Genomic DNA, 27,358 nt, shown 5'->3' on the forward strand with positions numbered 1-27,358 from the left:
AGTCTATTTCACTATATAATTAGGGGTGTACCAAGATGGCCGTCGCCACCTTCTGCCTGCCGGTTTCTTGCTATACTTACCAGAATACAATAACACAAATGTAATACTGTTATTCAGTATATAAGGTGAGTTTACTGCTAAAATAAATGTAAAATTCAAGACTTGCGTAGGTGTAAGAAGATGTCCGTCTGTGATTGGTGCTCTGTCACATTAGAAAACCTATTGGGACACATAGCGGCCATATTGGAACGCATGGCGCATGCGCAGTAAGTTGTTCTAGTCCCTACATCACTTCCGGTTGCAGAATCTGATAGGTAGCGTTACTGTGATAGAATACCGGCTTTGTTTGGGACTCTGCAGGGTTCCCCCCGGTACAACCACTTCAACAAAGTGACGTAGAGGTACGTTGTTTTGCGGGAAGTGGTTAAAGTGGAAGTAAACCCTCCTATTGTTTTCAGCCAAGGAAGCTGCTATCTTAGCCTCTGATATTCAACTGCCATGATGCTGCACATGTGATCAGTTAAGACACCAATCATTGGATGGTTTGACAGTTTGGTTGACAGCGCAACCAATGTGACAGTTACATTCCTGGCATGTGCTGGGAATGTAACTGTTTTTTGACATTTTTTTATTGATGGGTTTACTTTCCCTTTAAGCTCTAGTTCACATTGATGCTACTTTACTTGAAGTAGCAAAATTTCAAAGTAGTAGGTCAGCACAATTTCAGGTGCTACTTGGCTGACATCTGTGCCACTTCATGCACAGATGCCTATGCAAGTTGCACCTAGAATCGCAAAAAAATATTGCAGGAACCTTTTTTCAAATTGCGGCACCACAAAGTCAGAATCACACCGATTTGAACATTTCCATTGCCAACAATAGGGTGCGACTTGTCATGTGCTTTGAAACTGTCAAATCGCATAACAAGTCACACCGGTGTGAACGGGGGATAAAGCTTGCAAGGGGAGCAAATCTAAAGCTTTCATGATAACAACAGTTATAAAGAGAACCTGTCATTTTGGCTGCTACATGTCCCAGCAGAGGTTGGCATTACCTAACTTGCAGTAAATAATATAGGTAATATGTGTCGCTGTGCAACATCAACCAGTAAGAAAGCAGCAAGCCAACTCTTTCTGGGAGTCTGACCTTTTGCTGTGTGTAACGTGAGGAAGAAATGATTGTTTCCATATCAATGCAGCATCACCTACAGCACGTGTCAAACACAAGGCCTGCAGGCCAAATGTGGCCCCCCAGTCCATTTCATGTGGCACTTGCACCTCTCCTGCGCTTGCTGCACCCCCCCCCCCATTGTCTCTGCCCCCACCATGTCTCAGTAGTCGGCAGCAGAGAGGACAGATTTTCTTTAGCCAGTTCCTGTGGCGCTGCAGAAAGCCTTTTCTTTGCCCACCACCCCACCTTCTTAGCACCTGCAGCAGAGAGGAGGACAGAATTCCACTTACAGATCCTGCACCTCTCTGTGAAGCTGCAACACCACCTTGCCTCAGCAGACTCTGGAAGCTGACTCCAGCCCTCCTCTGGTCCTCCTCCAGACCCTGTACTTTCTTCTTCCTAGATCCACCTTCTGGCAGCAGCACAAGGTAATGGGGTGCATTGTGATGTAAGGAAAGGCTGGTGACTCTTGACTTCTGATAGTGGGGGGACTCTTGACATCTCATGCCCCCCTCCATGACTTTTCTATCAAAATTAGTCAATCCCTTCCCTCATGCCAGGGTACTAGGTTTAATCCTAGACTCTGACCTGTCCTTTCAGCCCCAAATCCAATCATTGTCAAAAGCTTGTAGACTTCACCTCCGCAACATCTCAAAAATTCGCCCCTTTTTAACAACTGAAACCACCAAGCTACTCATTCACTCCCTTGTTATTTCTCGCCTCGACTATTGCAACTCCCTTCTCTTAGGCCTACCACTTCATAGGCTATCCCCTCTTCAGTCTATCATGAATGCTGCTGCCAGGCTTATCCACCTTACCAACCGCTCAGCGTCTGCCTCCCCTCTCCACCAATCCCTACACTGGCTCCCGATTGCCCAGCGAATTAAATTCAAAATACTAACCATAACATACAAAGCCATTCACAACTCTGCCCCGAGCTACATCACCAATCTTGTCTCCAAATATCACCCAAACCGTCCTTTCCGCTCCTCTCAAGACCTCCTACTCTCAAGCTACTTTGTCTCCTCTCATGCTCATCTCCAGGATTTCTCCAGGGCCTCTCCCATCCTCTGGAACGCTCTACCTCAACCTGTACGGCTATCTCCTACTCTAGCTGCTTTCAGGCGATCCCTGAAAACTCATCTCTTCAGGGAAGCCTATCACACCGCCAACTAATCTTCCATCAGCTCATTCCCTACTCTTACCTCTTGTACCACCTGCCCCACCCCATTAGATTGTAAGCTCTTCTGAGCAGGGCCCTCTAAATCCTCTTGTATTTTATTGTATTGTAACTGTACTGTCTCCCTCTAATATTGTAAAGCGCTGCGTAAACTCCTGGCGCTATAGAAATCCTGAATAATAATAATAATGTAAGGGGAAGTGAGGTGCTCTGGAGATCTCATCTTACAGATATAACCGGACCTTGAAGGGCAAACATAATGCTGTGATGAAATTAAGTTTGGCACCCCTGACCTACAGTATCCCCTGGGTGTCAGGCAATGGCAGCCTCCGGTGTTTGATGGCACCTACCACTGTGACAGGTTCCCTTATCGCCATGGCCTGAGGTTTTTGTGAATAAGATAGGTGAGGGAAGTCACAGAGACATAGGACTGCCTATTAGCAGCTCCCCCTATTGTAAGTGAAAGTCCTTGCACAAATGTTTTCACAAGCCTGGCATCTATAGGGCTGGAATCCTCCAGACAGCTCAGTGCGCATGTGCAAACCTCAACAGCATCTCCCGTCTCCATGGAAACGTAAGCGGCCTATACTGTAATCAGTGCAGGCCAGTAACATGCCGGGGGAGAAGGAGAGCTGGGACGAGAAGGCTGAGAACGGCCTGCTGAGGTCCAGGCTGGACGAGCAGTCACAGCTCATCTGCCTGCTGAAGCGGAGAGCCGATGACACGGCGCTCAGGTGTCAGGGCCTGGAGAGAACGAACGAGGAGCTGGAGAGGAAGAGCAGCGAGGCACACACACTCCTAGCGGCGGAGCGGAAGAGGGCGGGCCAGCTGGAGGAACGCTTTAATCTCCTCGCCGACAATCACCAGGAGATGATCCGCTTCAAAGACACCTACAAGCGGCAGAACGAGGAGCTGCGGGCCGAGTCCGAGCGGCTGAGAGAACAGCGCCACCCCGAGCTGCTGGAGAGAGAGCGTATCATACAGGAGCTGCGGGCACAGCTACAGGCGGCCACTGACCACATCAACCAGCAGGGGGAGCACCACAGGAAGGAAGTGGACTCGGTGCATCAGAGACTGGGAGCACTGCAGGAGGAAATCCAAGACAAGAGCCAACAGCTCCACCTACTGGCCGGGAGGGTGAAGGTACATCTGTGTACTGACAGGGGAAGTCAGAGCAGGAGGCTGTTATTAAAGCGGAGTTCCACCCTAATTTTCATCTAAATATGAATGTCCTGCTCATCACTCCCCCATTACCTTTTGGATAGTGTCTTTTTTTTTTAAATATAAAGTACCTTTTTCTTACCTTTTCTTCTAAAAAAGATGCATTTCCGTTCAAACCTGGTGTTCCGTGAGAATTACCTACCCGTGAGAAAAACCTACCCTCGTCACTTCCGGTTGCACGGCACTGCGTGTAATGCGGCGGTTACATTAAAACAGTAACCCAGGAGCCAATGGCATCCTCCGTGACTAGCATTACGTTACTTCTAAAGCAGAAATGAGGCGATGCTTGGCTAGGCTACGGCCCTGAAAAAGTGCCACTGCACATGTGCGAGATCGGGAGGTGCTTGCTGGGTAGCCCTTATCCCTGAAGAGACTCCTAGTGGGCTTCAGATGCCCACACTCAGGATGGACACTTGCTGGAACAGGAGGGTACAGTGAGTACCAATACTTTTAATAACACAGAAAACGTTGTCAGATGTGGCATATGCCGTTTTCTAATACATAATTGGCTACCATCACGGGGATGATTTAAAAAAAAAAATGCTAGAACTGGTTGGAACTCTGCTTTAAAGAGGTAGTAATCCACCATTTGTTTTTTTAAACCTACAAGGCAAAGTTATGATATGCTAGTTTCCTCACATTCACATGCTAGCACATTATGTGAAACTTATGTTAAAACAAAGCTCTCCAGCGGTGCGCTGTCACCACCGATGGGGCTTTCATGTTCACCCAGTCTTCCTTCTGGGTCCTTTGATTGGATGAGCCACAATGACTTCACTCCCGCACATGCGTGCAGGAGCCGCTGTTCACGACACAGGGCTCTGAAGGAACGGCACAAGTATGCCATTCAATCAGAGCACATGCGCTGTGACATCACTGGCTGCATTGCTAGTAATTATCTCCTAAACAGTGCACATTTAGGAGATATTTACTGTACCTATAGGTAAGCCTTATTACAGACTTACCTGTAGGTTAAAATCAAACAAGGGAGTTTACTCCCATTTTAATGAAAATATATAGGTATGAGGCCCCTTTCACACGGCTCCATTCCGTCGATGGAGCCGTTCTGCTCAGCGGGGGATCGGTCCGCCAATCCCTGCTGAGCAGGCAGGTGACAGCTCTGTCTCCGCTCTGTGTGCGGAGATGGAGCTGTCAGATCCCCACTGTCCTCTATGGGGAGATCGGATGAGAACGGACCGCCTGTCCTTTCTCATCTGATCCCATCCCATCTGATCCCCTAGACCAGGGGTCTTCAAACTATGGCCTTCCAGTTGTTTGGGAACTACAATTCCCATCATGCCTAGTCATGTCCTTGAATGTCAGAGTTTTACAATGCCTCATGGGATGTGTAGTTCCACAACAGCTGGAGGGCTGTAGTTTGAGGATCCCTGCCCTAGACGGATGAAAAATAGGGTTTCCATCCATCCATCTGGATTTCACGGACAGGATCGGATGGCAGCGGGTGTCAGCGGACATGCGCTGCCCCATAGGGAAGCATCAGGAAAAACTGATAGGCGGATCTGATCGGACCGTATGTGTGAAAGGGGCCTTAGTCAAACACCTGCCACACCTCTGGAGAGACATTGAGGAAAGATTTATCACTTTACATATTACCTGTAAGAAAATTACGTTTTTGTTAGTTCTCATTCATACTGGCATTGAGAAGCTTGCATTTATAGACATGTAAATACATATAATGATTTTTACCCATTTCTGATCAACCAAAACATACACTATATTGTCAAAAGTATTGGGACTTCTGAAAATGTCGCAGTGTTCACTCTCCTGCGCTGTACGATAAGTCTAAACGTGGTGTCAAACTCCTATCTTGACATATTACTACATTACATTTGAATAATATGCTCCTCGCTGCCCTTTAAAAGAATGGGGACGTCTGATATGACTGTAAGTAAATGAAACAAAGAAGGCGCGTGGGCCTAGCGAATAATCCTCAAACAAGTGCTTGCATCATAGCTTAGACATAAACATCATCTGCTTAAGTCCAAATACATAAATTCACAATGCTTGTAGACACATTGGCTAACGCATTTAGATGTTACCCTCTTCTTCAGAGCCTTGTCTGGATGACTACTGGTATAGCTGAAGGACTCTTGTGGTCTAATGCCATGCCTCTCAGCCTGGTGCTGTCACTTTGTAGGTCCTCCTCTGATGTTTGAGTCAGACATATATGGACCTAAGCAGATGATGTTATGTCTAAGCTATAATGCAAGCATTGGTCTGTGAGTACATTCACCTCCATTATATACCTTTTTATAAAACTTGTTTTGAGGATAATGCGCTAGGCCCACGCGCCTTCTTTGTTTCCTATACTTACAAAAGTACGGGACGCCTGCCTTTATACGCACATGAACTTTAATGGCATCCCAGTTGTAGTCAGTAGGGTTCAATATTGAGTTGCCCCACCCTTTGCAACTATAAGAGCTTCAAATCTTCTGGGAATTAAGAAATAGACAAAAGGCACACCGGCCAAGTGCATTAACCTCAATGTAAAAAGCTTTATTATATAAAAAAATGTACTCACAGACGCTTGATAAAGGCATATCACATCACAGTGGCTGTAGTGCCCATGGTATCACATCATAGATGAACCGTCCACAAAAACAGTTTTTTTTTCTTGTGGGAAGGCTGTCCTCAAGGATTAAACACAAAAACGGGAGAATGATTTTGAGAATTCACAAAACCATTGTCTAAAGCACTATATTGGTGTTCTTCCCTCTAACCCAAAAGCATGTGCCTGGCAAAGGTATCCAGATGAAGGTAACAGAACTTCTGGGAACCCCGAGAGAATACCTCGCCATGGCACGTCATCACTAGCGCCAATCAGTGTACTCTGCAACGCACGCATAGGTGAGCCGAAAGAGGACCTAGGGAACCCAGTGTGCAAAATCCCCTGTCAGCATGACGGAAGTTCTGTTACCCTCATCTTAATACCTTTGTTGGGCACACAGTAGATAGAAGCTGGAGTGGGGACAGACCAGCATGATCACCTGCCCTCCACTGGATCAGTAAGTTCCAACCGTCCTAACCAGCTTGGAGGATCGGCATGGCAGGGTAAGATCACTCGCTCCATTAATCCTGTGTTTAGCCACACCATTGAAGACAATCTTGGAAAGGTGAACTTTAATACCATGCTCCAAGGGGGACTTTTGAGAAGCGCTGTATCCATAGTTGGGCTCTATTGCGAATAGGATATGAACATTTACAACTACCGGTTCACCTTTAGATGACAGGAATTTAATCCTGATCCCAGCAGCCTTCTTTTAATGCACCTGTACAGTACTAATAAGATAGGCTAAGTTAGCCATCCATATATATATGGTTGATATATAGTAGTGGTGCTTGCTGCTTTATGTTCTTTTCAATAGGGGCCCCGGGGCATATGTGTGCTGCCACTCTGATGTTTTTCTATAGGGAACTTTTCCCTCCTCTGGTATACACAAGCGGTGATCTGCACAGCAATTTGTAGCACACATAGTTCATTCAGTCCGGACGTACATATTGAGTGACAGTGGTGTAACAAGGGCAGTTACTGGTGCACTGCGTGGCAATTATGAGTGATTTACTTTTTTTGTAATGTAATTTGATACAATAAACGTTTTTTATCCAAACCATCAAGTCTAGTTTCTGCCTAATTACCGCTAGGTTATCCATTGAGAGAGTTATATTCCCTCTTGGATTTAACCACTTTTCTTTTTTTTTTAGTGTATGCTTTTGGGTTAGATACAGAACACCAATATGGTGCTTTAGACAATGGTCTTTTGAATTTTCAACTCAATATTGAAACCTATGGATTAAGACTGGTAAGCCATTAACCGCTTTACCACTGGTCACTGTGCTGCTACTGCAGCACAGAGGCTCGTTATCGTCTGGCGAAGTAGGTCTACGTCACCAGACCTTCCCCTCTCTCTGCGGCGCGCGCGCGCCGCCGGAGGCTCGCTCCCGCTGTTTTCAGTTACAGCGGGAGTCGGGCCAGGGGAGGATCGTCAGGGAATCTAGTTTGGAGATCCGCCCGCCTGTGTAAACAGAGCGGGCGGATCTCCTAAGTGACAGGCAGGGTCAGATTTCAGGGTTCAGCATAGCTGAACCCTGGATCTGTCCCTGTGTCACACAGTCACCCCCCCCCCCCCCCCCACACGTTAGTAAGCACCAGGCATACATTAACCCCTCCCTCTCCAATAAAGTTAACCCCTTCCCTGCCAGTGTCATTTTTACAGTAACAGTGCATATATATAGCACTGATTACTGCAGTAATGTCACTGGTACCCCCAAAAGTGTCAAAAATGTCAGTCAAGGGTCCGATCTGTCTGCCACAATGTCGCAGTCCCGCAAAAAAAATCGTATATCGCCGCCATTACGCGTTAAAAAAAAAAACACCAAAAATGACAGAAATCTTTCCCTTAGTTAGTAAACGCAATAACTTTTGCGCAAATCAATCAAAATACGCTTATTGTGAATTTTTTTACCAAACATGGGTAGCAGAAAACAAATTGGCCAAAATTTTTAAAACAGATTGGTTTTTACATCTTTTTTGGGGGGAATTTCATATAAAAAAATGTTAAAAATATTGTTATTTTTTCAAAATAAACGCTCTTTTTTTATTTATAGCGCAAAAAGTAAAAATCGCAGAGGTGATCAAATACCACCAAAAGAAAGCTCTGTTTGTGGGAAAAAAGGACGTAAATTTCGTTTGGGTACGGCGTCGCATGACCGCGCAATTGTCAGTTAAAGTCGCACAATGCCGAATCGCAAAAAGTGGCCCAGACATAAGACAGCAAAATGCTCTAGTGGTAAAGTGGTTAAAGTTCATATGCGTGTAAAGGCAGGCGCCCCAATATGTTTGACAATATAGTGTATATATACCATCTCTTTGGACAACATACAACAGCCACATCGCAAATTATAGTCACAAAAAAATGCCTAGGAGGAAACCCCATATTCTTAAAAACATTCCAAAATATAACAATGTTGAGCAGCTTAGCAGACATTGATATTCAATATTCAGGATATTCTGTAACAGGAATGTTTTGAAGATTATTTTGTAAGGTCATTCTGACCTAAGAGCAGTTTTATCCATTTGTAATAAGCAGTTAATACAATTTTTACCTCATAGAAAACTACACAACCATGAAAGTCCTACATAACTATACAGGGGATTTCCTGCTAAGTATTCTTTTGTGTCTGTAGATAGAAGATTCGGTGGTGGGGAGGGGGGATAGGAGGATTTAGGCCAGGTTCACTTATATGCGGTGAGGGAAACGCCGTGATTCCTGCAAATTTTCTGCACCACATTGCAATCATTTTGCCCTTGTGATCTGCTGCGGGTGTCAATACAATGTTAAGGACACCATAAAAGAATCACAAATGCAGTGCAATTTGCCTGCACCAGATCACATGGTACAAAACCACTATGTAATCCGGTTGCACTGCTGCTCCAAAAAAGCTGCCTGCACCTCCCTGGTGTGATGCAGTACAATTTGAGTCCATTTAAAATAAATGGACTCAAATCCCACAGCATTGAATAACTTGTGAATTGCACAGGAATGTGGTGCAATTCCCGTGCGATTCACTTCCGGGTTATAGTGTGAGCCGGGGCTTATAGTGGCATTTGTAGAGAAAGGAAGGGGGATGGGTGGCGAAGATAGGATCAGTGCTTCTAGAGGGGTGTACGAAGATTTGTGCTAGAATGATTAGGCATAATCTGTCCTCTGCATCACTTACTACTAATCCCTGAACTCTGCCTCATCTACTACTGATACCTGAACTCTACCTCATCTACTACTGATACCTGAACTCTGCCTCATCTACTACTGATACCTGAACTCTACCTCATCTACTACTGATACCTGAACTCTACCTCATCTACTACTGATACCTGAACTCTGCCTCATCTACTACTGATACCTGAACTCTACCTCATCTATTACTGACCCCTGAACTCTGCCTCACTTCTACTGACTCCAAGACTCTGCCTCATCTACTATTGACAACTGAACTCCGCCTCACTTCTACTGGCTCCGGAACTCTGCCTCATCTACTACTGACCCCTGAACTCTGCCTCATCTACTACTGACCCCAAACTCTGCCTTATCTACTACTGACCCCAAACTCTGCCTTATCTACTACTGACCCCAAACTCTGTCTCATTTACTACTGACCCTGAACTCTGTCTCATTTACTACTGACCCTGAACTCTGTCTCATTTACTACTGATCCCTGAACTCGGTCTCATTTACTACTGACCCCTGAACTCGGTCTCATTTACTACTGATCCATGAACTCTGTCTCATTTACTACTGACCCCTGAACTCTATCTCATTTACTACTGACCCCTGAACTCTGCCTCATCTACTACTGACCCCTAACTCTGCCTCATTTACTGCTGACCCCTGAACTCTGTCTCATCTACCACTGACCCTAAACTCTGCCTTATTTACTACTGACCCCTAAACTCTGCCTCATCTACTACTGACACTAGAACTCTGCCTCACTTACTACCGAACCCTTTGCACCCCTTACTAATGAACCCCTGCACTCTGTGTCCCTTTAAGCCACAGCCAATATTCAGCGCAATGTAAACCACATCCACCATTTGCCACAGCACTTTCTTTTCCACAGGCAGGAGAGCCCAACTTATGATCTCCCTGTGGGCCCTGTGTTCAGAAAACATCCTGATAGCCAACCTTTCTGAGCAGGTTCAAAAGACACCATCTTGCAATTTGAGATATCTAAACCCGCTACCCCCTTGAGGACACAAAAATAACTATGCCCATAAGTCTGTAGCTGGCTGCTATGTTGCAGTCCCGACCTGTGAAGTTCCATGGTTGGAAGGCCAGGGTAGCTGCAGCGGCAAGCTATACACTGTGCTATGGTTGTGTGTAAGGAACTTCAATCTCAGCTATGTGCAGTGCAGGGATGGAATAAGGAGCTCAGCTGAGGGCCCTGCCAGCAGAGACTCTTGTCCCATGCCCTGCCAGCAGTGACCCTTATCCTCTGCCCTGCTGACCTCTGGCCTGCTGACTCCTGGGCTGTGCCCTGTGGCCCCCTGTACACTGACCTGTTGACCACTGTCTTCCCCCCTTCAGACCCCTGTACATGACCCTTCTGACTCCTGCCCTTCTGACCCCTGTCCTCCGTCGTGTCAACCCCATACACTGTCCTTCTGACCCCTGTCCTACGCCATGGTGACCCCTGTACACTGCCCTACAAACTGCTGACCCTATCCACTGCCCTACTGACCTCTCATCCTCTGCCCCCCTGATGTTTTTTACTGTACCCCCACATCAGAGAGGCTAGATCCGGCCCTGGCATTTAGAGAAAATAGAATTCTGTGCCTGCCGGACAGATTGGATACTCTGAACCCATATAATGCCTGTAGGTTCAGCATAGGTAAATGAAGGAGAACTGGATCCAGAAAGCTTAATGTTTGTTTCTAACTTCCCTTGTGTTTGAGGGCTCGCGTTTTGTTTTTATGCAAGATATTGTTGGCAGCAAGACCCTGCGTAAAAAGTAATCTGTATTTTGTACGCATGTAACACTTTACACACATTACACATAGCTAGGCACACATTTACCTTCTTGATCGCCCTAGATGTTAACCCCTTCCCAGCCAGTGTCATTAGTACAGTGGCAGTGTATAGTATTATCACTGATCGCTGTATTATTGTCACTGGTGTCAGTGACAGCTAGTCAGTTCCCCCCAGCGTCAGTTAGTGTCAGATTGTCCACTGCACTATCACAGTCCCACTATAAGTCGCTGAGCAATGCCATTAGTAGTATAAAAAAAAATATCCAGTATATATACCATAGTTTATAGACACTATAACTTCCATGCAAACCAATCAAAATGCCCTTTTTGGGGTTTTTTTCTTTTATCAAAGACATGTAGCAGAATACACTTTGCCCAAAAACTATGAAAAAATTACATTTTGTTTTTCATGTTTTATAGCACAAAGTAAGTAATATTGTATTTTTTCAAAATGCTTAGTCTTTTTTCGTTTATATAGCAAAAAATAAAAAACCCAGCGGTGATCAAATACCACCAAATAAAGCTCTAGTTGTATGAAAAAAATGATATCAACTTTGTTTGGGTACAGCGCTGCATGATCGTGCAATTACCAGTTAAAGTAGCGCAGTGCCAAATAGCAAAACAAGGCCTGGTCATGAAGGGGGTAAAATCATCCAAAGCACAAGTGGTTAATGCAGTTTTTAATGGGCCTGTACCATTTCTACTGACACAGTTCAGCACGATGCACAGAGTGTTGTGGTGAACTTGCTAGTTGATTTGAGGTGTCATTCAAAATAGTCACCAGGACAAACACAGAGGGTGGCTTTCCCTTGGGGGGGGGGGGGGGGGCACAGGTAGCAATAAAAATCCAAAAGGTGCTCTAACCGTTCCATAATTATATAAAGAAAGCACAATGGTGAAAGAGAGAAGCCATCAGGGCCAGAAGAAGGCAAGGAGAAGATAGCAGCAGATGGTGCAGTGAGGGTGAGCAAAAACCTGCCAATGCTGGTGAAGGCCAAATAAGTCAGACATAATGATAGCCAGTGTCAAATAAATATACTTGTGGTATATCCCTCGCGCCGCAGTGAGCTGTGATAACTAATATGTGTTTAAAGTAAGTTAAATGAAAATGGGCAGCAGCTGAGGACAAAAGACGTAAGATGGTTAAATATAGCCAATGTTGCTAAGGGCTACCTACAGCGTTTGCTTAAATGTTACAAATGCAATAATAAATAAATAATATAAAGTGCATGTGCATCATAAGTGCTCTGTGTGTATAATACAGTAATAAACAATTCATATAAAGTGCATGTGCATCAAAAGGGCTCTATATAAATCCACAGAAATAATTGTAAATGTATAAGAAGGTGACTTGAGCGATCAAAGTTCAAGATAAGTTCCTTGTGCAAACAATATAGGAATCCAGTGCGGATAAAGTGCAAGTGCCTTAAAGCAAATTTCCCAGTCAGCCATGTGGTATCACCGATCACATTCCACTGTGACTAAGGATGGGTTACTCACCAGAAGTTGTTGGTCTTAGATAATTGTAACGGATCAACCAGCACCCTGACCTGGCACCTCCATTGACGGATGCTCCTAGTGCTTCCGGAGAGCTCCAAGCACTCCACCAGACACCATAGCTACCTCAGACCCCACGAACCGCCGCAGCTTGGTTAGGGTCTCGCCGTCTCCTACCCACCCTGGACCTACCACAAGGCTCCAGGTTCCCGTGGGTGAACCTCTCTTTCTCCAGAGAGTGCAGCAGGAACAGGAACAAGCTCTTACACAAGCTCTTACAAGAGTTTAGTGATTATCCAAGGGAGTATGAAGGACATAGCAATCCCGTGTAGCATATTTCCCTAATGAGAGGCAGGACTCTAAATTGAGCGTGAAGTATAACTCTAGCTTTATTGAACAAGAAACAGACTTTTATACAGTTTTCGCCCACAAGGTTACCGCCCAGGTGGACCTTGTGGAGAACATGACATGACATTCACAATCCAATAGAAACAGAGTTTTACACTCCCATACAGTGTACACAATCCCTCCCCTCTGCCTGATTACAGTAGCATATGCAGATGAAAGTGTATACAGGAACAGAATGAACTAAACTAATTATCTAGCCATCTGGACAGAACAATGTGAGGTCATTAACATTTAACAATGGGACAGGCACAATCCACATTCCATTTCCCCACCTCTGAAGTCGTCAACGCACTGACGAAACGCATAAGATGGAACGCACATCGTGACGTCACAGGAGCGAGTGGAACGCACTCCGGCATTACCGCCCTCCACTCTAGCTCTGTACGTGAACAGTCACCTAACAGTCTTCTATTTTTGATGTTACTGCTTTGAATTGATTTTAACCCATGGATGGGTGTTAATATTAAACGTTTTAAAATACTACACTATCTTGAGTTTCTCCTCTCTTTGGCCTCTACTTGGCGCTGGGAGCAAGGAAGGTGGGATCAGACATAGCAATCGAATGGAGTGACTACACGGCAAATTCGGCACATACCCTGGTCTTGGTGACCACTTAAGCGCTCTTGGTCTTAATGCTATACAGTATTGTGACGTTATTACCCGTCACTGGAGGTGAGAAGCAGATACTTAATGGTTTGAATTGCTTCAGATGGGACAGTGATATTTGTCAGCAATATCTTCATATAGAAATATGAAGATTTAATCTTACTTTACACTGGGAGACTTAGACTGTTATAGACCATTGCCATGAAGTCTGACTCCTAAATAATGTGTAATCCGTGTGCTTGTCTGTGAGAGAGACACACAGACTGTCTTGACAGGCTTCCCTATTGTTTGTGTATTGAAATATAATGTGGATTGTGCCTGTCCCATTGTTAAATGTTAATGACCTCACATTGTTCTGTCTAGATGGATAGATAATTAGTTTAGTTAATTATGTTCCTGTATACACTTTCATCTGCATATGCTACTGTAATCAGGCAGAGAGAAGGGATTGTGTACACTGTATGGGAGTGTAAAACTCTGTTTCTATTGGATTGGGAATGTCATGTCATGTTCTCCACAAGGTCCACCTGGGCGGTGACCTTGTGGGGGAAAACTGTATAAAAGTCTGTTTCTTATTCAATAAAGTTAGAGTTATTCTTCACCCTCAATCTAGAGTCCTGTCTCTCATTGGGGGAATATGCTGCAAGGGATTGCTATGTCCTTCATACTCCCTTGGATAATCACTAAGCTCTTGTAAGAGCTTGTGTAAAAGCTTGTTCCTGTTCCTGCTGCACTCTCTAGGGAAAGAGAGGTTCACCCACGGGAACCTGGAGCCTTGTCGTAGGTCCAGGGTGGGTAGGAGACGGAAAGACCCTAACCAAGCTGCTGCGGTTTGTGGGGTCTGAGGTAGTTATGGTGTCTGGTGGAGTGCTTGGAGCCCTTGGGAAGCACTAGGAGCATCCGTCAACGGAGGTACCCGGTCGGGGATCTGGTTGATCCGTTACAAGTATTTAAGGTCAACAACTTCTGGTGAGTGATCCATCCTTAGTCACGGTGGAGAGTGATCGGTGATACCACATGGTTGACTGGGAAATTTGCTTTAAGTCACTTGCACTTTATCCACACTGGATTCCTATATTGTTTGCACAAGGAACTTATTTTGAACTTTGTCACTTTATCAATTATTTCTGTGTATTTATATAGTGCACTTATGATGCACATGCACTGTAGGTAGCCCTTAGCAACAGTGGCTATATTTAACCATAATGATAGCCAGCGCAGTTGTTTCTCTATGTGCTGTCATCTTCCGTAGACACTCCTATGTGGTGTATGCTGTTGGACTGTGTGTCCAGACACACAATCAGATCATAATGATACTGCAAGTGACTTAGCTGATCCTTTCAAGAAATTAATAGTGGGAACTCAGAAAATATAGCCACTTAGGCATGGTGGTAAATGGGGATATTACTATTACCACGCTGACTGAAAATCTGTGATTGATAGAAGCGCTGTGTTAGTACAATTTGTTAAAGTGATTGTCATAAACAAAAAAAATATATATATGGAGGCTGCCATTGCTGACCCCTCCTTTGAAAATGTTATGTCCCTGGCCTCCCAGCTTACGTTCTGGCTTCAGTGCTTTCTGGGTATCTCAGAACAAGTATAAAAATAAGAAATTTTGATGCTTTTCTGGTACCTATTTTTTATCATTACCTATTCTAACTGGTTTATATGGGGAGGGGGATGATCTTGCAATAAGTTCTGTACAGACAATCACAATATCGTACAAAAAGCACTGCTTTTGACGCAATGGTACGATAATCTGATCGTACGTACACAGCTTTCATCCGAAATTTTTGGAAGGTACAAACATGAAAATCTTTCTCGTACGATACCAGATCGTACGATTTTCGTTTAATCAGTACAGTGTTTCATCCGAAAATACAAAACAAATTTTTATTCTGTTGTATAAGAATTTTTCGTACTTTAGTAACCTATTAATTTTCGATATAGAAACTATCATGTAATAAAAAAAACGGACGATCATTCGTCCGATAATCTTATTGTGTGTACTAGGCTATAGGCCTGCTTTACATAAACAAATGCAGTAAGAATCTTATTATTTTTTAGATTTATTACATGGCCATCTATTAGGCCTCATGCACACAGGGGGTTTTTACAGCTGCTGTTAGTAGCGTCAGACGTTTTTTATTTTTTTCTTTTGCAGCCTAAAAAGGCCCCTCCATGTTATTCTATGGCCTCATGCACACACAGGCTTCTAGGAGCAGTAAAAAAAAAAAAAAAAAACCCAGGGCCAGCATATACTGGAGCAGAAGAGTTAAGCTATAAAAATTAGGGATGCACCGAAATGAAAATTTTGGGCCGAAACCGAAAATGCAGGATGCCCTTGGCCGAAAACCGAAACCGAAAATGACTTTTTCCCCCAAATAATTTTAAATTAGATAGAACAGGGGCATACACCAAAAACAGGCAGCGACGTACACCTGTCGCTGCCACCCTGTCACAGTATATGTACTGTGAGGGGTTGGCAAATGGTTAATTTAATGGTACAGTAGGCAGAACGTCCAAGGAAATCACTTAACTTAACTTTAAATAAGAAATAATAACACCAAATTATGGATTTGACCTGGCCACGGCCCTTTATTAGCATTGATATAAACCATCAACGTAAGTATAAATACTTATACACATACTTTAGCTTAGCTAAACAGCTCAAGCTAATAAATAACTTTAATAACAAACACATCCAGGATATGCACAATAAAGGACCGCGACATGGGAGGGAGGGCGGGACAATTCTTCTTACTGTCCCCGCCGGCGTCTGAAGATCCAATGGCGCAGCAAAACAGTTTAAAACTACAGAAAAACCGTTAGTCCTGCCTTTAAAAATCTTAACCAATCAAATAAATATTATAATTACATTTTTAATGAGCTACTTTCCTATAGGTCTGCCACTGCCCCATAGGTGTAGGTAGTGCAATGAATGCACTCCCTCACCTTATATGGTACAGTAGGCAGAACGTCCAAGGAAATCACTTAACTTAACTTTAAATAAGAAATAATAACACCAAATTATGGATTTGAACTGGCCACGGCCCTTTATTAGCATTGATATAAACCATCAACGTAAGTATAAATACTTATACACATACTTTAGCTTAGCTAAACAGCTCAAGCTAATAAATAACTTTAATAACAAACACATCCACACGCCAGGCTCAAAAACATGGAGCCTGGCACCCCACACCAACCGTGGCCAGTTCAATACAGTTTTGCAGACCTATATTAAAAACGTCTAAGGCAATATCAGACAAATGTACTAAATCAGGGCGATAAAAACCCGGCAAAAAACCTTCCAAGTCAATGTGTCTGTACGAAATACCATCGACTGAAGGAATAAATTTAGCAATAGCTCGATTAATTCGCTTACGAATTTTTTCACAAAAATAAAAATCATAAGAAACCGACCACAGCATTCGTGGAACAATTTCTGAAAAAATTAAAATCGCATCCGGAAAAATAGTATGCAAATTGACAAACTCCAATCTAATATCGGAGATAATATCTAAAGTCCTAAAAGCACCAATATCATTCCCCCCTAAGTGAAAAACAATAAAAGATGGAGAAGGCCAATGTAACATAAGAAGTGACAAAGCATCATGTAAGTCCTTCCACAGCATCCCACGTTTACCGTACCACCAAACTTGTAAAGAATCCAAAGGAAAACCCAGATTAGTACCGTAAGGTCTTCTTGCAGCTCTTTTGAAGGACCAAAAAACAAATGAATGGCCAATAATCCAGACATGTCTTCGAGCTGTGGGATTCAAAGACAAAGGTTAGGCCTGACATATAAACGGTAACACTTAGAAGACCACCCACCAATGCGCTGAACCTCAGGAGCAGAAAAACCCAACATAGCAGCCTCAGTAGCAGCCCCAATACGAAATGAGTGTGAAGTAATATGCAAGTGTTGCAGATTAAGATAAACAAGACATTTCTTCAAAACTGATTTAAACTGAAAAATAGTAAGGGGTTTGCCAGAAACGTGCAACAGAAGATGACTCCCTGATGGACGTACCTGCAAATATTCCAATAACAAAGACACAACACATATAGAAGAACCTTCTAAGGTACGAAGAGTAATCCATCGCCCTTTACCCAATTGATCAGTTTTACTGAAAGGCAAATATAGTTGAATAAAACCATTGTTGATCTTCAAATCAGAAAAATGAAATCCAGAAAGACTACTGGAATTGGTGGGCAATAATTCAGAGATGCGGAAAGCACCAAAAAAACATAAAGCAAAGGCTACCCTAAACAGTAACGATTCAAAAGGAGAATTACAAACAGAGCCAGTAGAAGAACACAAACGTCCAAGGAGAGCTACCGTAATAGGCACTCTATTATCAACTGAAGAATGACGTCTACGATAGCCCTTTAAAGCTTGTTGAACAGAAAAATACTCCAAACATGAAGGTGCATCAGCCAATTTCAAGAAAAAAGAAACACCACATAGCGTTTTCCTAATGTAAGAATAAGAATAAGCTCCAGAGATCAAGGTATTCAAAAAACTCAAAACCAGCCCCTCGAAAGACAAAACAGAAATATCTGTCAAAGAGGACAAAAATCCATTCCACAATTTCCACGCGGCAATATATTGTGCCCACGTGGAGGATGCCAAGGAACCACGAATCGCGTCATGGAGAGGAGTCACACCAGGTCCCATAAATGAGGTGGGCATAAACTGCCACGTAGGTCCGCATCCGGCACCAGTTCTCGAAAAACATGCAGCTGTAAACGTGATAAAGAATCAGCAATGATATTCTTACTACCAGATATATATTTGGCTTTAATCCATGTGTTAAGATCTAAACATTTAAACACCAGGTGACGTAAAACTGCCAAAACAGGTAAAGATTTTGAAGAAAGACAGTTAATGGCATAAACTACACCAGAATTATCAGAATGTAACAAAATATTCCTATTTTTAAAATGAAAACCCCACAATTCAAGAGATATAAGCAACGGGAAGATTTCCAACAAAACAATATTTTTAGTATAACCTTTCAAAAACCAAGAGGTAGGCCACAAACCAGCAGACCAGTGTCCCTGCCAAAATGCACCATACCCAACAGAACCCGCCGCATCAGTGAATAAATTCAATGAAGACATATCACAAAAAGGTTTACGCCAGACTGAACAACCATTAAAATCTTTCAAAAAGCGACGCCAAACTAACAAATCAGAACGCAAAGAACTACCAATACTAATAAAATGATTAGGAGAAGAAACTCCAGACATAGACTTGTATAAGCGTTTCGAAAATATCCGGCCCAACGGTATGACACGGGAAGCAAAAGCAAACAAGCCCAAAAGAGACTGCAAAGTCCTCAAAGTAACTTTTCGTTTAGACAGCACGAAATCGACTAATTTAAACAATCTACAAATTTTGTCAACCGGAAGGCGAAACTCCATTTCAACAGTATCAATGGTGATACCAAGAAACTCCAAAGAATTGGTAGGATAAACTGACTTTTCCACTGCCAATGGAACGCCAAAATCAGAACACACCATATTAAATGTAGAAAAAAGAAACAAACAATCACTAGAATCACGCTTGCCGACAAAAAGAAAGTCATCCAAGTAGTGAACTAAATTGGCAGATCCAGTGCGGTAACACACAACCCACTCCAAAAAGGTCGAGAACATTTCAAAATACCTACAAGACAACGCGCAACCCATCGGAAGACAACGGTCAAAAAAATAAAAGCTATCAAATTGAAAACCTAAAGAGTTAAAAGCCCTCGGGTTGATAGGAAGCAACCTAAAAGCTGATTTAACATCAGCTTTTGCCAATAAAGCAGAATCACCTACTTTCTGAATAATACGCAAAGCGTCATCAAAAGATGAATAAGACACCGTACAAATCTCAGAATCCAATTCATCATTCAATGACAGCCCCTTCGGATAACTTAAATGATGTATTAAACGAAAAGAACCACCCCCCTTTTTCGGAATGATTCCCAGCGGGGAAACCCTAAAATCCGGAAAAGGAGGGTCAGTAAAAGGGCCAGAAACTCTACCTTCTCGAATTTCAGTCAAGATTTTGTCAGCAACAATACCAGGATGTCGACGAACAGAAGGTAAGTTCTCAGAAAATAGACAACCTGATCCGCAAAAAGATGGTAAGGAAAAACCCTCTGCAAAACCTTCACAAAGGAGGCCTGCCATCCATCTGTTTGGCCAAATGTGAAGCCACGGCAGCATGGCTTCCAGCTTCACCGGTGTGGCTGCTTTTACGAAAAAGATCACCCTGCGAATGAGAAGAAATAGAATTCAATTTTCTAAAACAACGAGAAGCAGAATGGTTTCCAGCACAATGAGCACATTCGTGCTTAAACCTGCATGTACCCGGCCACTTACATAAACCCTCGTTAAAACTAAAACATAAACCCTTACGAAAATTACTAACCGGGGCAACAGGCGAAGGTTTGACAATAGGACGCTGAGGCAGAAGCAAATTGAGCCACAGCCCAACATCCTTCATACCCCAACACAACGATGGATGGACAGCCAACTTTTGTCTAAATGATTCATCATAGTAAAACCATGACATACCATTAAAATTTTTGTAGGCTTCTAATATTATTTCAACGTGTTGAAATAACCCGCTACACTTTTCAGGGAATTTCTCACCCATAACACTAGCAAATATACAAAAGGCTTGAAGCCAGTTGTTGAATGACCTTGGAACAGCTTTGCGTTTGGCATCATCATCAGGTCTATCACTGTCCCTTCTACTATCTACTTTAACATCTTTAGAGGAAGGTAACAAGGTAAGTAGATCAACATAATCCCCTTTCCATATTTTCTCTTTAACACCGTTACTCAAATGAAAACCTAGCGGCGACAGAACGCACGACATAGCTTCCTTATAACAGCATTCAGGCACATTAGGAACAGGTATAGGATTAGAAGGCATAACAGAAGATATCGGGACAGAAGTAGAAAGCGTGGAAACAGGGAGAACAGGAGCTGAATTATCCTGCCAGACAGGTGCTACAGTAACTGGAGGGACACAAACAGGAGCAACAGCTGGAGGCATACCCACAGGAGTGACATTAACTGGAGGTACACAATTACTTTGTAAAAAATTAGAGAATGAACGAGCCAATTCAAAAAGAAAACTGCAGTTAGTAGACTCACCACTAGATGGTGCAACAGCAGGTACACGATCCTCTACTTGGGCCGGCGCCAAAACTGGCCGCTCAGCTCGATCAAGCACAACCTGTGAAGGAAAAAAAGAAGAGGGGGGAGGAGGAGCCTGACCCCCACATATTAAATCCCCAGCGGGCATTCTTTTATTAATGTCCAAGTTTTTAAAAGAAACCTTGTTCTTTTTAGAAACAGCCGGACGTCTGGGAGGAGAGGGGGACTCGAACCTCCGTGGCTTCTTCTTTGCCCTCCGAGGTTCCCGAGCCATCTGAAGATCCGAGCATGCGCCAGATGTGGAGGGCCGGGGGTCAGCCATAGACGGATCCCGGATGACTGGCGGAGGAGATCGGTGACGAACAGGGGGAGGAGATCGTAGGTGACGTGGAAGAGGGGAGGCGCAGCCAAGCATCGGAGGTGACGATGGGCTGAAGGGAGGAGACTGCAGTCCGGAAGGCCGTGAAGGACGTCCCTGAAGAGACTCGGTAGGCTGATTTAGCGGAGCCAAAGTTGCGGCGGCTTGAAGGGTAGGAAACCCGGGGCAATTTACCACATCGGGCATAGAGAGGCACCGAAGTAGCCACTGGTCGCCGCCAGCCGAACCGGCACGGTCCAATACAGCCTGCAATAGGGTATCCATCGCTGGAAAGCAGTCACAGGAACAACAGGAAAGAGAGCGGTAACCGTGAAGAGAGGTACAGACAATTCTTCTTACTGTCCCCGCCGGCGTCTGAAGATCCAATGGCTCAGCAAAACAGTTTAAAACTACAGAAAAACCGTTAGTCCTGCCTTTAAAAATCTTAACCAATCAAATAAATATTATAATTACATTTTTAATGAGCTACTTTCCTATAGGTCTGCCACTGCCCCATAGGTGTAGGTAGTGCAATGAATGCACTCCCTCACCTTATATTACTAATGGTATTTGTATTATGCAGCATGAGGGAGTTGATGTATTGCCACTGCTGGTCACTGATGCATTAGTGACCGACCAGTGGCAGTTAATTAACCCCTTTGTGCTGAATTAGTGCAACCAGTATCAGTGTTAATTAACACTGGTTGCACTGATACTGGTTGCACTAATGCAACACAAAGGGGTTAATTAACTGCCACTGGTTGGTCACTAATGCAGCAGTGACCAGCAGTGACAATACATTAACCCCTCATGCTGCATAATTAATACTAATACCATTGGTAAGCTGCCTCAGCTCCCTCCCCTCCCCCCCTCAGCGTTCCTCTCGTCAGTACACCCTCCCCCCCTCAGCGTCCCTCTCGTCAGTACACCCTCCCCCCCCCCCCTCAGCGTCCTCTCCTACTCACTCAGCTACTCCGGTGTCCTTCATTCAAAAGACGCGCCTCTGGCCGGCTGCCCGCCTCCCGGTGATGTCACTACTACTACGATCTGTCCATGAATGAAGTGGCACACCGGGCGGGAGGGCGGGCGAGCGGCCGCTAATAGCTGTAACTATGTGAGAGCTTCATTTTCCTGTCAGCGGACGATGTGCATGAATGAACTGAACTGACACACCGGGCGGGGGGAGTGGCTGCTAATAACTATAACTATGTGAGCCTTCACTTCCCTGTCAGAGGAGATACCCGAATGATAGGAAGTGAAGCTCTCACATAGTTAGTTATTAGCGGCCGCTCGCCCTCCTGCCCGGTGTGTCAGTTCAGTCCCTTCATGCACATCATCCGCTGATAGGGAAGTGAAGTGAAGGCTCACATAGTTACAGCTATTAGCGGCCGCTCGCCCGCCCTCCCGCCTGGTATGTCACTTCATTCATACACAGATCGTAGTAGGGACATCTATGAGAGGCGGGCGGCCGGCCAGAGGCGCGTCTTTTCAAACCAGCGATGCGCCCTCCTCCTTCCTCACGGCGGCCATTCATTTCGGCATTTTTAACCCATTTTCGGCCGAAATGGGATAGGCCCATTTTCGGCCGAAAATTGCGGTGGCCGAAATTTCGGTGCATCCCTAATAAAAATGCCTGACGCTGCTAAAGGCCGCATACAGTGTTAGGCCACGTCAGACGTTTTTAAGTTGTAGTAGTTGGATTTGAGGTTGGAAAATAGAAGAGGGTAGGTAAAGGCTGCTAAACGCTAACGCTGCTAAACTTGGCTAAAACGTGCATTAACGCCAATACAAAACGCTTCTAAAAGCACGTTTTTACCGCTGCTTTTTCCTGGCGTCAGAACTGGCTTTGCAGTTTTTTTTTTTTTTCAAATGCCCTGTGTGCATGAGGCCTTCTGTGTTTGCCTCGTAAATGCCTTGTACTTAAAGCAAATAAAATATTAAAAGCTGGAAATAGAGATGAACTAACTTGGTGATATAGTCCGAAGTCTAGATGGGACTTTGTTGCCATGCCTGCAGAGTACTCTATGATATATAAGCTCATTAGATTTTCCATCTTCTGTCAGCTGCAATTAGTGCTCATGTGTGTTTTCAGAATTGTTTCCTGTTCTCTATTAACCAGAGATACAACTGTGGTCCCTTAGAGTCTAAGCCCTCTAAATGTAATGGAAGGATTGACAGGCTGTCACTTTATGTAATATTTAAATCATTACAATGACAGACGGTCTGAGGGAGAAGTAAAATATCAGTTCCTATTTGCTCTTTTCTAAAAAACACTTCATATATTTAGTGTAAATTTCCTGTATAAGGACTTTTACACATTAATCCCAAATCCCAGTGATATTTGTGCTATAGTGTATAGTGCATTTACAGTAAACCAAAGCAGGCCTATTGGTCAGTTAATGTAGTGAGATGATGAAAAGGTGAAACATTTTTCATTGCCATGAGTCATTTGACTTTGCACTTTGCCATTTTTCTACCTTATCAAATGATTCCATGAATGTCCCATAATGACAGTCAGTCATCAGGTCTCTGAGAAATGTCATAGAAATGTTTAATCATCTGTAGTTCTTTCACAAGGCAACATCAAGCACTTTGAGGACCAGCAATAGAGTGTGTAGTGATCTACTGCTTTTGATAAAGCAATAATGTTTTAAAACCATGGCGAATATAAGTTACAGTATCTACTTAGACAATTGTCTATTTGACAATTGTACGGTCATGCAACACTTCCCATTAGACATTTTTATCATTTTGAGACAGATAGAGCTTTCTTATGGTAGTAGTTAATCACCAATGGTTTTTTTTATTTTTTGCTAAACAAACAAAAAAAGACCGAAAATATTGAAAAAAAAACGTTTTTCTTCGTTTCTGTTATACAATTTTCTAAATAAGTAATTTTTCTCTTTCACTGATGTGCACTGATTAGGCTACTCTTATAGGCTGCACTATCTGGCACTGATAGGCTGCACTGATGGGCACAGAGGCGGCACTGATGGACACTGATGAAGAGGCACTGATGAGGCTGCACTGATATGGAACTGATAGGTGGCAATGATAGGCATCACTGATAGGCATCACTGATGGGCACTGACAGGCATCACTGATGGGCACTGCCAGACAGCACTAATGGCCACCGCCAGCCATCACTGATGGGCACTGATTGGCAGCACTGATTGGCACCACTGATGGGCACAGATTCGCAGCACTTGTTGGCACTGTTGGGGCTGCACTGATTATCAGGACACTTAAGCGCAGTGTTTTTTTGGCTTGCATATACTGATGATCAGTGTCCTGATTATCAGTGTAGATGTTTCCCGTGTGGATTTGCCTGCTATCGGCTCTCTTCTTCTCACATGCTGTTAGCGTGAGGAGAGAACTGCTGATAACTGGCAAATACTGTGTACATTGGGATCAGCTGTGATTGGACACAGCTGGTCACATGGTAAAGAGCCACTGTGATTGGCACTTTATCCCAATCTGTAATCACCCGTGTCCGAAGGACACAGAGATCACAGATCCCTAACGATGTGCGTAGCAGGAGGCACGCAATGCCCCCTCGGCAATGTGAGCCCACGCTGTAGCCATCTTTTGGCTATAGCGCAGGCGGGAGGTGGTTAAATTAGGAGCTGTCATTGTTGACTTGTTTTTCAATGTGTGGATTCTGGGGCTATCATTCTCATCTTGGTTTCACTAACTAGTGAGTCACAACAATGCAACAGTTAGGCAGAAGTGGACTTCATACTTTACACACTATATGTTTGTTCCAGTTTATTATCTCTAAAGGGTAGTAAACCCAGGATGTAACCTTTCCATACTTTCCCCAAAATAAAAAAGTACCATTTTGACTGGACAAGTAGACATAAATGTCACCCCTTTCCCTACCAGTACTCTGTTGTCCCCCAGGTCTTATACACAAAGCTATAGTGCTTGGCTACCTCGCCGGGGCAGGCACAAACTAAGCACAGCAAATGGGTACTTGCGGTTGGCAGACAGGCAGAGGGGTTCGATGGCAGTCCAGGTTCAAGGCAGGCAATGTTCATAGAGTAGACAGGGTCAAATATGTGGTCAAAAGACAGGCAGAGTTCAGAGAGTAGTCCATGTTCAATCTGAGGTCTATAACAGGGGAATCCAAACTAGCAGGCATGGCAAGGATCAGGCAGAGGCAAATGTCAAGATACAGCAGCAAAGCAGGCAAACAGGGAGCTTGATGCACATGTTGCAAACACTATCACAAGCAAGACACTAAGAGGTTGACTTAGTAAAACTGGAGAGTCCAAAATTTGGTGCTGCTCTGCATAGAAGCCAACCAAAAAAGTAAAAACTATAAAGGTGTTATGTCAGCACTTAATGGTAAACATCAGCCACATGCAACAAGTGCAGACATACAAAAGGCACTTTACAAAAACAACACAATAAAAGTTGCAGCGCTAAAAATATGTGTACCACCCTAAGTGATCAAAAACAAGTCCAAAATTCAAATAATTAAGCAGTCCAAAGTGAATCTTGTGCAAAGGGATAGGATAACGTTTCCAAGGTGGTCCCCCACCAAAGTGATCCTTACACCCAGTGTCACCTCCACCATAAGTAGAAATCCGCACTCACCAGATGTAGTTGCTGTCTAAAATATAGAACAGCAAATCTTGCATACCTATACCTTGTAATATGCGATCACTTTGCACAAGATTCACTTTGGACTGCTTTATTATTTGAATTCTGGACTTGTTTTTCATCACGTAAGGTGGTTACACATATTTTTAGTGCTGAAACTTTTTTATTGTGTTATAGAAGCCAATCAGCTTCCAGGTTTTTTTGTCGAAGCTTAATTGAACAAGCTGAAGTTAGACGCTGCTTGGCTACCATGCACAGCTGCACCAGATTTTGCACTCTCCAGTTCTACGTGCTTGTCAGGCTTATAATAATGCCTCGTACACACGCAACGATTATCGGCCGACTGATCGTCCGACTTTTGTCCAGAGTGGTGTTTTGTTGGTTGGAATGTGCCTAGACTGCACACGAATTTTCTCGGCCAACAAAATTCTACTTCAGAAGTGATGTCATGTGCTGGTTTACTTTCCGTGTGTTTTTTCTTCTCTGAGCATGCCCAGTCTTGCTCATCAGATTTTTGTCGGCCGAAATCTGTACTAACTGACGGAAAATCGGCCGTTGTGTTGACGGCCAACAAAAATTTTATAGCCTGCACACCAGATTTTTTTCGGCCGAAAAGTCGGAGTCAGTTGTCGGAAGCATCATACTAACAAGCCGGAAATCGTCCGATCGGACGTTGACCGAAAATTCACGGCCAATTATCGACGCGTGTGTACGGGTCTTTAGTTTGGCCTCCACACAGAGGCTGTTTCTACATCAAGCACCCTGCAGGTGGACAGTCATACAGGGAGGGCGCAGCTCAGCCAAAACCAAGATCCTGGAATGAGACCAGCAGCTCTCATGGAACAGGAGCGTTACACTCTCTTGATGGTAAAACAGATATGGCATGGAGATAAACTCATGTTTTGTTTCAGTTCAATAAGGCACAGCAAGGGCGTCTTAGAATTTCCTAAGTGTGTAAAGCCTCTTGACCTATGCTGTAGTTTTGTATCAAGTCCACAATGTGATACACATAATAATAATATCATATCTTGCTTGTAGGAATCAGAAGAAATGTGTCGACAAGTAAAAAAGGAATTGTCCAGTTCAATTGAGATGAGGAAAACAGAGCAGATGGAAGCTGAAAGAAAAATAGAGGAGCTGAATAAGGAGAAGACGGAGCTTCTACAATTGTGCATGGAGAGAGGGCGTACTTTACAGGAGCGCCAGATAGAACTATCAGAACTAAGCAATCATCTACAAGGTGCAGAGAAGGCACGACGCAAAGCAGAAGAACGCTATCAGAGAGATGTAACAGCTGTAGATGCCAATTCCAGAGTGCAAGAACTGAATTCAAGACTGAATGACAGCGAGAAGCTGGTAGAGCAGTTAAAGAGAGAGTTTGAAGCCTACAAAAAGCACAGTGGAGACTTGTTAGCAAAGGAGAGAGAGCTGAATGCCAAACTACGACACTTGATTGGCTAAGAGGATACCACAGGTACACAGTCATTAGAACAGGACAATAAAACCGTAGTTTATGCTAACTAATCCTGTTTAAGGCTTATTTTGTAAAACAATATTTTTGTACCCATGTTTTACATGAATTGCATTTTTTATA

The 27,358-nt window shown here is 43.8% G+C and overlaps 1 protein-coding gene across 1 annotated transcript; it reads left to right on the forward strand.

The window, feature by feature from the left end:
* Positions 1 to 2,895: 2,895 nt before the first annotated feature.
* CCDC89 (coiled-coil domain containing 89) lies at positions 2,896 to 27,232 on the forward strand. The gene is made up of 2 exons (XM_082246842.1): positions 2,896 to 3,493; positions 26,803 to 27,232. Exons 1-2 carry the CDS (start codon positions 2,963 to 2,965, stop codon positions 27,223 to 27,225), a joined length of 954 nt encoding a protein of 317 aa, XP_082102968.1. The 5' UTR covers positions 2,896 to 2,962; the 3' UTR covers positions 27,226 to 27,232.
* Positions 27,233 to 27,358: the final 126 nt, after the last annotated feature.

Source organism: Pelophylax lessonae, assembly GCF_965119305.1.
Source record: "Pelophylax lessonae genome assembly, chromosome: 2".
Classification (NCBI taxonomy): domain Eukaryota; kingdom Metazoa; phylum Chordata; class Amphibia; order Anura; family Ranidae; genus Pelophylax; species Pelophylax lessonae.